Here is a 14,320-nt window from a genome sequence, read left to right on the forward strand (position 1 = left end):
TCGGGAGGCAGAGGCAGGCGGATCTCTGTGAGTTCGAGGCCAGCCTAGGCTACAGAGCTAGTCCAGGACAGGCTCTAAAGCTACAGAGAAACCCTTTTGGGGGGGGGGGGGGGAACTAAAAATAAGAAAAGGTAACAAGCACCAGGCATTGTGGCGCACACCTTTAATCCAAGCACTCAGGAGGCAGAGGCAGGCGGATCTGGGTTCAAGACCAGCCTGGTCTACAAAGTGAGCAGCTCCTAAACAGCCAGGGATACACAGGGAACTTCTATCTTGGAAAAAAAAAAAAAGAGGAAGAGGAGAGAAAAGAAGGAAGGGAGGGAGAGAGGGAGGTTGGTTGGTTGGTTGGTTGGTTGGTTAGTTAACAAGAAGGCTGAGGATTTAGCTCAGTGGTAGATCACCTGCTTGCTGTGCATGAGAACCTAAGTCCAATCCCCCAGTACAAGAAGAAAAATAACTGAGGAAGACAAAGAGGCTAGATGTAATGGTATATACACCTATAATCCCAGCATCTAGGAAGTGGAAGAAGGCACATCAAGAGTTCAAGGCCAGCCTCAGTTACATAGCAAGTCTGAGTTGAGGCTAGCCTGGGCTACATGAGACCCTGTCTCAAAAGAGAGACAGAAAGAAAGACAGGGAAAGGAAAAAGATAACAAGAGATAAGAAGGATCAAAAGAAGACATTTTTAATATGGCAGGGAGAAAAATGACAAGGAATCAAACATTGTCCTGTGATTTCAAGACTGGGTAATAAAGTATTTCATGTAAAAATACACACACATTTATATAACTTCAATGTAGCATTTATAAAATGGCCATGACTTGGCATCCTTGTCTATGATTTCAGAAACCACTATTGAGCCTTAATTGCTATTCTATGTAAAATGCAAATACAGTGTTTTCCTTATCTGAACACTCACCAACCAAAGGTAAAGTTTGAATTTCAAGTGTTTAAGTCAATAAAACTGCCATTTTATTTTATTTTATTTCATCTGGTTTTTCAAGACAGGGTTTCTCTGTATAGCCCTGGCTGTCCTGGAACACTCAACAAACCATGCTGGCTTGGAACTCAGAGATCCACTTGCCTCTGTCTTCCAAGTGCAGGGATTAAAGGTGTGTGCCACTACTGCCCGGCTAAAGCTGCCATTTTATAAGAAGCAAAGTAGAGTGATTTAACAGAATGATTCTACAAAAGCCAATTAAGAGACTTCAACAGTCAATCATTTTGAAAGGAAAAGCTGATTTAGAAGAGCAAGATTCCAGATTTGATATATCTATGAGATTTGAGGAGTCACTAACAGGGCAGGCATGGCGACACATGCCCAAAATGCCTGTACTAGGAAGGTTGAGGCGAGAACCTCCAGTTCAGGGACCTCCAGTTGTAAGCTATACAGCAAGACACTGTCTCAGAAAGCAGTCACCACCAGAATAGGGAAAGAACGCTGGACTGTGTCACATACAGTGAGTTCAGGAGTTTTTCATTTGGTTGGTTGGTTAGTTGGGTTGCTTTGTTGTTGTTTTGTTTTTGTTTTTTAAAAAGTTATGTGCCAACAGGATAAAATGAGAATGAAACACTGTCTAATTTTCAGTATTAAAATTCTGGGCACAGGAGAAGATTTATACACACATCAGCCTGTTATTATCAGTTGCACACAGATTGAATATATGAAATACAATCTATCTTTCTGTTTTTGTCACTATTTAACGTGGACATAAATTCTTCAAGTTAAGCCTTTCTCAAAAGAAGGGGGAAAAGAGCCTGTATTCATATAGTTCTAGAAAAGACACTTCATACTCTCTGAACCTGTTTCACCTTTAAAAGGGTAACAATTTATTCTTAAAATCACATACAGATTTAAGACATAAAGGTTCTTTGTAAACTACAAAGCACTATGCAAATTTAAGGTATTATGCTACTCTAAGGCACCCAGAACTATAGAACTTTTGAGAGGTAACATATAGACACAGAAATCCACAACAGACATGCAATCTCCCACACTGAGACAATTGCTGCTGGGCTATTTCCTTGAACTTTTAAAAGGTCTTATGATCCATCTATTTAAATAGCAAAATGTTTTCAAATTCCTATGAACAAATAGTGAAGTTTTACATAATATATAAATGAGTTCTCATATACAAAACAGTTTTTCTATAACTAATTCAGACTTAAACGTAAGACAGATAAAGACCTAGTCATACAATCCCTGGAATTTGGACTGCCAAATGCGTTCTCTGATAATTTTAAAACGCCAGGCTTTATAGATCTAGCAATCTCCAGATGTTCACTCTCAGAAATCACTTGCTTTGATACACAGCACAGCATTCTAAATGGGGCTTCTCTCCTCCATTTCTGGTATTTTACTTCCGCTTGGTAATGAACATCTTTAGATGCCTATTTAAAATCGGCAGTAAGTTCCTAAAGGACAAAAGCATATCTTTTTGTATCCTTTCTTTAAGGATAAAAGGTATAGAGCTGGTCCAGCTATGGCATTAATCCACACATATTTAGCAATACTCTAGCTAACTCTTGCTGTACCTACATTTAAGAGCTATTATTCACATCATGTTATATATAATCATCTTTTTGCATGTGTTAGTGTGTGTGGTGTATGCATGTTAAAGTACACATAGGTACAAGTGTGTGTGTGTGTGTGTGTGTGTGTGTGTGTGTGTGTGTGTGTGTTGCGCTCGAGCATATGGAGGCCTGATGCTGTCTGGCATCAGGAATCTTTTTTTCGTTGTTTGTTTGTTTTTCCAAGACAGGGTCTCTGTGTAGCTCTGGCTGTCCTGGAACTCACTCTGTAGACCAGGCTGGCCTTGAACTCAGATTCGCCTGCCTCTGCCTTCTGGATGCTGAGATTAAAGGTGTGTGCTACCACTGCCCAATGGCATCAAGAATCTTCCTCAGTTACTTGCCACCTTATTCATGGGTCTCTCCACCAAAACCAGAACTCAATGACATGGATGGTGGAACTACAAGTTCACTGCCACACCTACCGAGCATTAGATGGGTTCTGGGGATCTGAACTCCTGTTCAGCAAGCACTTTATCTACTGAACTGCCTCCCCAGTCACCACTTAAGGCTATCTTTGCTCTTCAAGACAACCAATAAGAAATTAAAAGTTACGGATGGACAGTGGTGGTGCACGCCTGTAATCCCAGCACTCTGGAGGCAGAGGCAGGTGGATCTCTGTAAGTTCAAGGCCAGCCTGGTCTACCAAGGGAGTTCCAGAAAAGGCGCAAAGCTACACAGAGAAACCCTGTCTCGAACCCCCCCCCCAAAAAAAAAGAAAAGAAAAAGAAATTAAAAGTTACTTAGGGGGAAAAAAAAACTTCAAATGATTACCAAAAAAAAAAAAAAAAAAAGCCTTACTGAATATTTAAAGGATGTTTGAAGCTAGATTAATATTTGAAAATCAGCCAGGCATTGTGTCATGTGCCAGTAATCCCAGCTACTGGAGAAACTTGGGCAGAAGGGTGGCATGAGGCCAAGAGTTCAAGGCTGGCCAAGAGTTCAAGACTAGCCAAGACAACACAGCATGCCTTTGTCTTACAAATAAATTAAAAAATTAACAAAGGGCTTGGTGTGGTGGGGCACACCATTATCCCAAAACTCTGAAGGATAGAAACAAGAGATCAACCGTTCAAGCCCACTCAGGGCTATGTTAAGAACCTGCTCAGAAATTAAAAAAAAAAAAAAAAAAAAAAAAAACTCCTGCATTGTTCCATTAAGAAAGCAAGATCTGAGCTGAGGATGTCATTCAGTTGGTAGAGGGCTCACCTACCATTTAATTTATAAAGCCATGGTACCTTCATTACTCCATGAACCACCCAAACTGAATGCAGCAACACATGCTCAGTAGGCAGACACAGAAGGATCAAGACAGCAGCAACTTTGCCACCAGCCTGAGGCACATGAGAAAATGTTATTTCTCACACATAATAACCTTCTTGTATGACAATTTGAATTGTATATTGTAAACTGGCATGGTTGAGTTTATGCTTTCTTTAAAATGCAAACATTCACCATTAGGCTAATCCCAAGATAAATATATTAAAATTAAATTAAAACTTTTATTATGAAAAAAATAATAGCCCAGGGTGCATAATCTTGCACTTGGGAGGCTGACAGCTGAACAGCCATCCGTTCAAGCCAGCCTGGACTATATAGTTGAGACCGTGCCTCAAGGGTGGGGTTAAAACCCAACCTCCGCCACCACCAAAAGAACAAAACAAAAACTGACTTAAAAACTTAAATAAGAAAAACATGCTAAAGCATAAAATTTATCCAACCCCAACCTTATGAAAGTCAATAGATCAGAAAGAAAAGTAGTAATTATTGGTAGTTTCCTACTTTTGCAAACACACCTGAAGTTTAAGATACATACTGTGAGAGGTTGTGTGCATACCCACCTTAAGATGTGGAGGCAACACACCAAAATAACGTGGAGTAACTTTAAAAACAGTTTCCCACGTGCTACCTTTTCAAATGACCCTAATGTATGTAGTGAAAGGTACTGTACCCAGGAGAAATTCCAAGCACCTGCCAACCAAACTACCTGAAATTCATCAGCTGCAGAGCAAATGGGTCCTTCAGATGCTTTTACCTAAAATGAGGGCAATACAAGAAAATGACTAACCTTGACGTAGCATCGAAATGGCCAATCATCTAACACTCCATCCTCTGTTCCCAAAGCTACCACATAGGGGTCTTACAAAATGCACAAACTGCATAGCTTGGGTCTGAAGTCTTTCCGATCTACAAGATGACTCACTGCCAGATTCCCTTCAATAATCAGCTTTTAAAGAATCATTCTGCTGATAAAACACTGAATCTTTTTTTTGCTTATAAAAATATAGTCTTCTCACAATTTTCCAAGAACCTATCTAGTATGTGAAAGCAAATCCAGGCATCCACTTCCTTAGGAGGGTAAAAAAAAAAAAACAAAAAAAACTGCTTTCCATATCTGTTACCCCCAGAAGAATTTCACATGTTTTGAATTCTTCAGTTGAAAGAGAAGTTTTTAAACATAAGTGCTTTCTTTTATATTAATGGCTCTCTTGATGATAAAATAAAGATCAATGTAACTCCAAGCTCCCGGCTAATGAACTGCAGGGAACAGAAACAAGAAATCTGGCCAGAGCTGAGCAGAGCTGAGCTTAAAGGGTACTAGTAAAACAGACCGGCTCCCTCCCCCATTCCCAACCCTTTAAGGTTTCAATTAAGATGGGGCCTAGTTTTACTCTTCAAAGGGGACAGAAAGAGAAAGCTCGACTCCTGCTAGCAAGTCACTTCAGCGGGGGCAACTCTAGAACATAGACAAGAACTATTTCCTTCCGTTAGCTGACAGAGGCATGTCTCCCCCGGCCTGGTCAATACCAAATCTAAAGATAAGGAGAGCCTCATCACATACCACCCAAAAGTTGGCATCAAATCAGAGTGATTTTTTTTTAATCCAACAATGGGATCACAAAAGATGGCGTGAAATAAATCCTTTCTCAAGTCCAACATTGCACATCTTTAACATGCCATAAAAAGAGGATTTGCCCCCCCCCCCTGCAACTGTCCTTCCTGCTGTCTCTCCTGGAATAGTTAAGAGATGAAGTTGAGTTTAACATGGCATACACACTTTCAAAATTAACCCAAGTGCTCCAATTGGTGAAAAGACACTTTCAAAAACCACAGAGGCTTCTGCAAGCCATGCAGGATTCCTCAGAACCAACAAGAAAAGCACAAATGAGTGAAGATTCCATTACATAGAGATTATCACAGCTCCCCCCATCCCAAGATACTCAATCAATTTTTGCCAAGTGCACAATCTGCACGTTAGTGGACGTGAAGGCCAGTCTTCCAGTCAATATGAACTGGGGAATGAACCCAGGCATCAAGCTAAAAAAGAACCAATGAAAAGCTAATGCCTCTCTAAAAGGAGTCCAGGAATGAGATAACTTCACTATGTAAGGAATTATAAGACATCAAAGGTTAGATAATGGACAACAGGTGTCTTTGGAGAGAAAAGAGTCACAATGAGTTACTCCTATTTTGGGATTTCCAGTCTCAAAGCTGTATAATAACAATTTTTTCCCCTTCAAGAAAGTCAAGACCAGAACTGTGGCTCTACTATTTAACAACTGCGAGAACCCGATGCTCTTGTACTTGCTTTTTATTTTACTTTTTTTAATCCACTAATCCCAACCTTGTGTGGGCAGATTAAAATATGGCTTGGTGCCAGATGGTTTACTGATCCATGAACACTAACTAACTAGAGATTTATTATCAAGCAATGGAAAAGAAAAGCATCTGAACACAGGCTACCACCACGCAAAATATTCAAAATACAAATCAAATCCAGCAGCGGGTATCACGTAACTGCAGAATCAGCCAAAGCAGAATGGTTTCTCTCACCGTAACACTTAAAGCTCAATCTTTACAGTAACTAGATTCCAGTGGCCTCAAAGAATCGTAATTCCAGACACAGGTACTGGCTACCCTGGAGATCGGCTGTTCCTCAGACCAGTCAGAAAATTTACCACCTGTATTCTGGTCGAAGAGAACCGTTAAGAAGACACTTCAGCCTACCGAACAATCTATTCTCTTTCTCTCCATTCCACAAAGACAGCATATTCCAAAAATGGAGAATCCTTTCTTTCCCGATCCAGGCCCCCTTTCTCATGGATTCATTTGGGCAGGATTACTTCTCTCCAGCACGCATGGGAGACCACACGCTTCTGCTTTCACTCTTAAAGAGGGTACCCCAACACAGATGCACCTCTTCCTTCCCTGTATTGAGTAAAATGAGGTGCTCTCTCCACCACCACTGCAAAAATGTTCAGAGAAGTGGAGGGAAGTTGTCAGTTACTGAGGGCTCCTTTATAAACCTCCAAATTTAAAGTCTGACGAGGGGTGCCTCCAGTTCAGAAGTTGGGAGTGGGAGTTCCTACTCTCTGCGGAAAGGCTGCCTCCCCACCCACCCCCACCCAGTCCTGCCTGGAACTCCCTAAGTGCAAAGATGTACCCTGAAGGGGGAGTCTGTATTGGATTGAAGGGGTGCTCCGACTTGAATCGCGGTCGGAGGACGGTGTTAAGCGGACCGGGAGGGACGCAGCAGTTGCTGGGTGGGGGTGGGGGGTGAGGGTGGGGGTCGCCGAGGAGGAGGAGGAGCCCCCGCACTGAAGGGGGGCTCTGGGAAGAAAGGAGGGTCTGGAGGCGAGGGTGCATGGGGGAGGGGCCGCCCGTCCGGGAGGCGGCGGCGGCGGCGGCGGCGGGGCTGCAGCCTCGCTGGGGGGGGGGGGGGGAACCATGTGCGGGGAAGCGGCGGCCACCCCGAGGGGCAGCCGGGGAGCAGGGCCCCGCGGGGCGCGCGGAAGCCGGGGGTCCCGGGTTGCGCACGGAGGCGTGGGGGTGGGGAGAGGGAAGTGCGAGCCCGCTGCCGGGACTCACCGAGGCTGCCGGCGAAACCGTCCATCTTGCGGGGAACGCGCCGGGCTCGGGGCTCAGCGGGGCGGGCGCTTCATTCAGCACACCGACCGACTGTGGCGGCCGCGGAGCCTGACGCGCTCGTTCTCGGCGTCGCCCGACGCGGCTCCCGGCGACTCGGGCCTCCGCCGGCCGTCGTCAGCCCCCGGGGTGGGTCGGTCGGCCGGTCAGGCAATCGGGTTGAGAGCCGCGCAGCCAGCCCGCCGCCTGCCCGGCCTCTCTCTCTCTCCTCTCCCTCTCCTCTCTCCCAAGCCGCAGCAGTGAGCGCCGCGCCCCGCCCCCGCGCCCGCGCGCAGCCACGGCCCCGCCTCCGCGCACGCCGTCACGCTTCCGACTCCGCCCCTCCGCCCACGTGATGGGGTGGGGCGGGGCTTCTCGCGACACGCCCCTCCCCTTGCGGGGCCTCGGCTGCCGCCGAGGTTCCCGGAGCCGAGAGGCTCGTGGCTGCGCCGGCGTTGTGGCCCCGGGTTCGCGGCGGATGTCCTCCCAACGCCAAGCTGGGTCTGAGTGGGTGGGAGTCATGGGCGTTCTGCTGCTTGGGAAACTCAAGTCCATGGTGGGAGGCTCTCCGTCTAGTCCAGGTCTGGAGTTCTCTTGAAGGGCGATAATCCCACATGGACGCTAAAGAGGGTTCCCCCTTCCTGAAGTTCCCTTCCCCTCTAATCAGGTGAGGAATAATAAATAGGGGCCAGACTTCTTGACCAGCTTGGGGCCAACACTACCACAACAACCTCAGGTTCCAGAACAGAGCACAAGCAAGCGATCGATGTTAGTGCTGGAGGAAGCGTTCATGTTAACCCAGTGGTTCTCAACCTTCCCACCGCGGCGACCCTTTTAATGCAGTTCCTCATGTTGTGGTGACCCCGCCCCCCAAGCATAACATTATTCTCATTGCTACTTCATACTGTTACGAATCGTCATGTCAATCGTCATGTAAATATCTGATGTGCAGGCTGTCCCACACTGAGAGCCGCTCTAATGAGGAAGGATACTGGATGTTGAGGATGAGGACATAGCCTGCCCTGAGGTCATGGAGCCTGGTGGAAGTGCACCTACAGGCCGGCTTCCTTCCTCTTCTTTTGTTTTTTTCCATCAGGATGCAAAGCCACTGTTGTATAGCAAGCCACAGGATAGCCTGTCAGGAAACTATAGCACAGTGTTTTATGAAGTCACCTAACTTACATAGGCCTCGCTTTATCACTTGCAAATTCAAGGGCTAGACTTGTAGCCAAAGCATATCCCGTCTGTCCTCTTCAGTCTTCCTAGTCTATCCCCTCTTCCTTACGCAGACCGTCTGAACTGTTTAGGTCCCCTCTAGGTTGAAGGTTGTGTAGATTCGAGTGACAAAGAACTGGAAGGTCTTCAGAGACTACATTGGATGTGCCTTTTAAAATAGCCCGGTTAGGAAAACGTAAGACTTGTAGGTTACAAAGGACAAACAGAAGGAAGAATGGAAGAAACTGGGGGCAGCAACTGTCATGATGACAGGACTTGGAGAATGAAGCGTTGGGGTTGGGGAGTTAGCTCAGTGGCAGAGTGCTTGCCTAGCAAGCGCAAGGCCCTGGGTTCGATCCTCAGCTCCAGCAGGGAGGAAAAGAGAGAGAGAGAGAATGAAATAATTGAAAAGACTGTTAAACGTCCTTGAAGTACACTTCTCCCCTTTGATGCCTCTTTAAAATCTTCCCTAAGGGCCTGTAGGCGGAACCCACAGACAGACTGATTGCAATGTCTGAGGCACTGGGTTTGCTCCCAGCTCTGAGAAAAAAAAAAAAAAAACCTCCCTTAAAAATCTAAGCAAACGACTCCTCAAAACTAGGAGGCCAGTGTTGTCCTTAGGACCCCGCAAGGCTGAGAGCTGGCACAGTCTTTAGAGTACTTTTCTGTGCCAGGATGAGAACCTGAGTTCACCCTAGCACCCACAGTCTTCACAAAGCTCTGAGGGAGTGCACTTATAATCCCAGTGCTGGGAAGACAGAGACACACTGGAGCCCTGGGGCTTGCTAGCCAGCCAGCCTACACAGAGAGCTCCAGGCCCACAAAACAAAGCAGGTGAGGAGTTAACGCCCGAGGCTGACCTCTGGCGCGCACACATGCACAAGCACACACAAATAAAAGTAAATGTGACATTTGGCCATAAAAAAACAAAACAAAACAAAACAAAAACTTTTTTTTATTTTTCAAGACAGCGTTTCTTTGTGCAACAGTCTTGGCTGTCCTGGAACTCACTTCAAAAACCAGGCTGGCCTCAAATTCAGAGATCCACCTGCCTCTGCCTCCCTAGTGCTGGGATTAAAAGCATGGGCAGCCACTACTTGGCTAAAATTAAATCCTAATTAAAAAGAGAGGAAGGTAATTCAGGTTTTCTTCTAGCATGGTAGGCCAATTTTTTAGTTATTGATAGTTGAAGTAAAACATGACTTCACCCTTATAGTAAGGCTATATATAGCATTGCTACAGGTATTCTGATTTAAGTTGATTTCATACAGTTCAAATTTAAAAAAGAAAAATGTGCAAAGTATCCTGCATTTAAAAGTCTACAGTGTTGCTGGGTGGTGGTGGCGGCGGCGCATGACTTTAATCCCAGCACCCGGGAGGGAGAGGCAGTCGGATCTCCGTAAGTTTGAGGCCAGCCTGGTCTATAGAGCAAATTCCAGAACAGGCTCCAAAGCTACACAGAGAAACCCTGTCTCGAGAAAAAAAAAAAAAAAAAATGAGTCTACAGTGCTGCAAAACTGAGTATGTTCCTCACAGGAGACAATGTCTGTTTTGGCTTGACATCAATGAAAATCAAATTCTCCACTTACAATGTACTTAGCTAATGACTGCAAGGATCTTCCCCCTCAATCAGCTTCTGGTTCTGTGTGTCGCAATCCTCGCTTCTCCCACACTCCTCACATACTGCCAGTGCCAGCCATATGTCCATATCATGTTATAACCTCTAGCCCTGAAACTCTATGACAGGATGCCAGCCAGGTGAGTCAGTGCAGTGGGCCACAGGAGTACTCCCAGAATCTATTGCTAAACAGAAGTCGCCAGCAATGATTCAGTGCAAATGACTAGAGTCGGTATGGAATATATCACTAAGCTTAACATGAAATGTATAAATATCCGGTTATTCCTATCCGGCTTGCTGGAGTGGAACATGTAGCAGAAAGAAGACTGGAATGGAAAGTGCACCTTCTTACACACTTAGCACACACTCATGTTGCAGGGCACGGTACACTCCTCTGCAACCTCTACCCTGGAGGCTGAGTCTGGGGAAAATCGTAAGTTCAAGGTCATCTTCAGACACCTAGCAAGTTTGAAGCCAACCTGAACTAAATACAGCCTGTAACTTTGTCTCCAAAGACAAAGCAAACAAACAGGAAAACTGGGGACAGGCGGTAAAGAAATCTGAAGCGCGAGCATTGTTAATTTCATGATAAATCTGCCGGTGTTGGTTATTCTTACCAAAGCAATCCAGATTTATTCTAACTAGTGAGACCAATGAAAGGTGTTTTTGTTGTTGTTTTTTAAAGACTGAGACAGGAAAAATGAAGTAAAATTTCAGAATGAGGACAATAAGGATTGAGGAGATGGCTCAGCTGGGTAGGGTAAAATGTTCACTGTGTAAGCCTGAGGACTTGAGTTCAAGTCCCCAGAACCCATATAAAAAGCTAGCACTTCAGCTGGGCGGTGGCGGTGCTCACCTTTAGTCCCAGCTCTTAGGAGACAGAGACAGGAAGATCTCTGAGTTCGAGGCCAGCCTGGTCTACAGAGTGAGTTCCAGAGCAGCTGGGGCTACATAGAGAGACCCTGTCTGGAAAAAAAAAATGGTAGGAGTCTACAGCCAGTGCTGGGGGGCAGGGACAGGCAAACACCAGGTGTTTCACTGGGCCAGTTAGTCAGCTTAGCCGGACAGGGGCGGCGCACGCCTTTAATCCCAGCACTCAAAAGACAGAGGCAGGTGGATCTCTGTGAGTTCGAGGCCAGCCTGGTCTACAGAGTGAGATCCAGGACAGGCACCAAAACAACACAGAGAAATCCTGTCTCGGGGGGAAAAAAAGAGAGAGAGAGAGACCCTGTCTCCATAAGGTGGAAGGAGATAGAAGACATTCAGTATAGATCTCAGGACTCCGTAGGAATTACTGTAATTAACAAGGCAATTCCACATAATTTATCTGGTAATCAAGAGAGGTTTATTTCTGGGATAACTTACAGCCAGTAGGGGTTGGTTACAGGATCTGAGTCAGATGAGGTACCATGCAACGGAGAACTCTGGCTTGGTGTCCCATCCAGCTTCCAAGACCATGAGGTATCTAGAAGGGCCAAACATGTAAGCACCTGAGTCTAAGGGGCTCCCTCTCAGCCAGGCCACAGGGGCAGGTCAGCCCCAGAGGCAGGTCATAGGCAGTTACCTGCTGTCACTCTAGGGGCAGTGTTTCAAGGTCAAAGCTGGAACAGCTCCCCACTACATGTAGGCTTAGCTGTGTGCATACACCATACATGTGTGAGTACACACACACACACACACACACACTACGGATAGACAATAACTTAGGTACAATCACCTTCCACAGTAATTCTGGAATCTTTCTGGGATGGATATGAATTATTACCTACTTAATGAGAATCATGTAAAATTGAATTCCAGAATTCTCAACAGCATGAAGAGGAGAGAGTCTTTTCTCTGAACATTACTCTTTCTTTCAAGAAATCCCTTTGTCTAGTGAACTCCTTGGTCCCTAGTTTCATTGCCCTACAAGGTTCTTTCTTATATTTTTTTAAGATTTATTTATTTACTATATACACAGAAGAGGGCGCCAGATCTCATTACAGATGGTTGTGAGCCACCACGTGGTTTCTGAGAATTGAACTCAGAACCTCTGGAAGAGCCCGGTTCTTTCTTATCTTTTATCACATTTTTGTTCCTAGTTCAGTCTAGGACTTAGTCCTACGGCCATGGAGTGGGAAACCCCTTACTATGTATTCAGAGGGAATTACAGCCAGACTTCTCATTCATGACATTCAGTAGAGTTAAGTTTTTCTCCAATTCTTCATTTAGTTCATTTTGCTTGAATGATTATTTAGCCCGTGTTTTAATCACTGGGCTTGATACTGCAAAGACAGCTTCTAGAACATGTAAGAAGTGCTTGAGAAAGCAGACTGTGTCAGGCCTGGTGGAGCACACCTTTGACCCAGCACCTGGGAGGCAGAGGCAGACAAATCTCTAGAAAGAAAGAGATGGGTGGTTGTGATGTGCTCCTTTAATCCCAGCCCAGCACTCTAGAGGCAGAGTCAGGTGGATCTCTGTGAGTTCAAGGCCAGCCTGCAGCCAGGGCTACACAGAGAAACCCTGTCTGGAAAAAACCAAAAAACAAAAAACAAAAAACAAAAAAAAAAAAGAAAAGAAAAGAAAAAGATTAAGATAATTAGACAGGTAAACAAGCAGATTTGGGCTGGGAATGTTGCTCAGTTAGAGTGCATGCACAAAGCCCTGGAGTCCATCCCCAGAACCATATAAACAAAACGTGGGGATACAGGACTATAATTGGAAGGTAAAGGCAGAAATATCAAGCATTCAATGCCACCAATGTCTCTATAGTAAACTGAGGCCATACTGAGTTAAGTGATATACCATCTTAAAAACCAAACAAACAGGGGCTGGAGAGATGGCTCATCTCAGAGTTGAGAACACCGACTGCTCTTCCAGGGGTCCTGAGTTCAATTCCCAGCACCCACATGGTGGCTCATAACCATCTGTAATGAGATCTGGCGCCCTCTTCTGTGTATATAGTAAATAAATAAATCTTTTTTTTTTAAACCCTAACAAACAAACAACAGCAACAAATATGTATAAACTCCAGAATCACAGTATTAAGCTGACCAGATTCTAATCCCAGCTCCATCACTTCCAAGATCAGTAACATGAGACAAATTATCTAATCCCTGTACCTCAGGATTTCCTATGTAGCCTGTGATAGCCACATTTCTGTGGCCTAGAGCTGCAGAGAAGATGGAGTATGACAACCAGGTAGAGCTCCCAGAACAGGGCGCAGAGTGCTGGAAACACCCTCGGCTGCTGTAATTACACAGCGGCCACACTTCTGTTTTGCCCACCAGTCCATGCTCCAGCAGATTCAGTAGCTGGGCAGCAAAGATTTACTAAGTAATGAATAAACATGGAAGGACTGAGATGAGTCCATCTGAGCTCATTATTTTAACGTAGAAGTCTCAGCTACATTACCAGCACCACATCTGCCTGCATACGATCATGTTCCTGGTCATGAAGATAATGGAGTGAACCTCTGAAACTGTCAGACAGCCCCAATTAAATGTTTTCCTTTATAAGAGTTGCCATGATCATGGTGTCTCTTCACAACAATAGAAACTCTGACTAAGACACACATGTTATATATGGCTATAACAAATACAAAAATTTATCATTTGTTCCTTTTCTTTTTTTGACAGGGTCGAGGGTAATACAGGCTGGCCTGTAGCTGATAATGACACTGAGCTTCTGATCCCCCTGCTTACACCTCCCAAATATGGGGATCACAAACAAGCATGCCTTGCTAAAATGCAGAAGCTTGCCTGTATGCCTAGGTTCCTTCCTTGAGGTCAAGGTGAGAGAACCCTGTGGGAAGGGCTTCCGAATATTTGTAGAGACACATAAGACCTATTGTCAAAGCGTTGACCCGGCAGTGGATATAAAACCGAGGTCCCTTTACTGATCTCCGTTCACTCCCTCTGGTTAGACAACCTTTGGAAGGAACTCCAAAAGTTTTGTCTGCTTGCCTTTTCTCTCAGATATTTTTTTGAAGTGTCAAGAGAAATTAAGTTTTGTAAAAGAAGGTTGTGTTTT

The 14,320-nt window shown here is 45.1% G+C and overlaps 1 protein-coding gene across 6 annotated transcripts in view; it reads right to left on the reverse strand.

The window, feature by feature from the left end:
- Positions 1-7,764, reverse strand: part of Eml4 (EMAP like 4) — a 128,372-nt gene extending 120,608 nt beyond the window's left edge. For 4 of the 6 annotated variants that reach the window (XM_036170621.1, XM_036170620.1, XM_036170619.1 and 1 more), the window contains exon 1: positions 7,441-7,764. In XM_036170621.1, coding sequence (XP_036026514.1) covers positions 7,441-7,465 — 25 coding nt within the window. In that variant the 5' untranslated portion in view covers positions 7,466-7,764. The remainder of the gene's footprint in view (positions 1-7,440) is intronic. The other 2 variants (XM_036170618.1, XM_036170617.1) reach the window with 1 other exon arrangement.
- Positions 7,765-14,320: the final 6,556 nt, after the last annotated feature.

Source organism: Onychomys torridus, chromosome 21 (assembly GCF_903995425.1).
Source record: "Onychomys torridus chromosome 21, mOncTor1.1, whole genome shotgun sequence".
Lineage (NCBI taxonomy): Eukaryota > Metazoa > Chordata > Mammalia > Rodentia > Cricetidae > Onychomys > Onychomys torridus.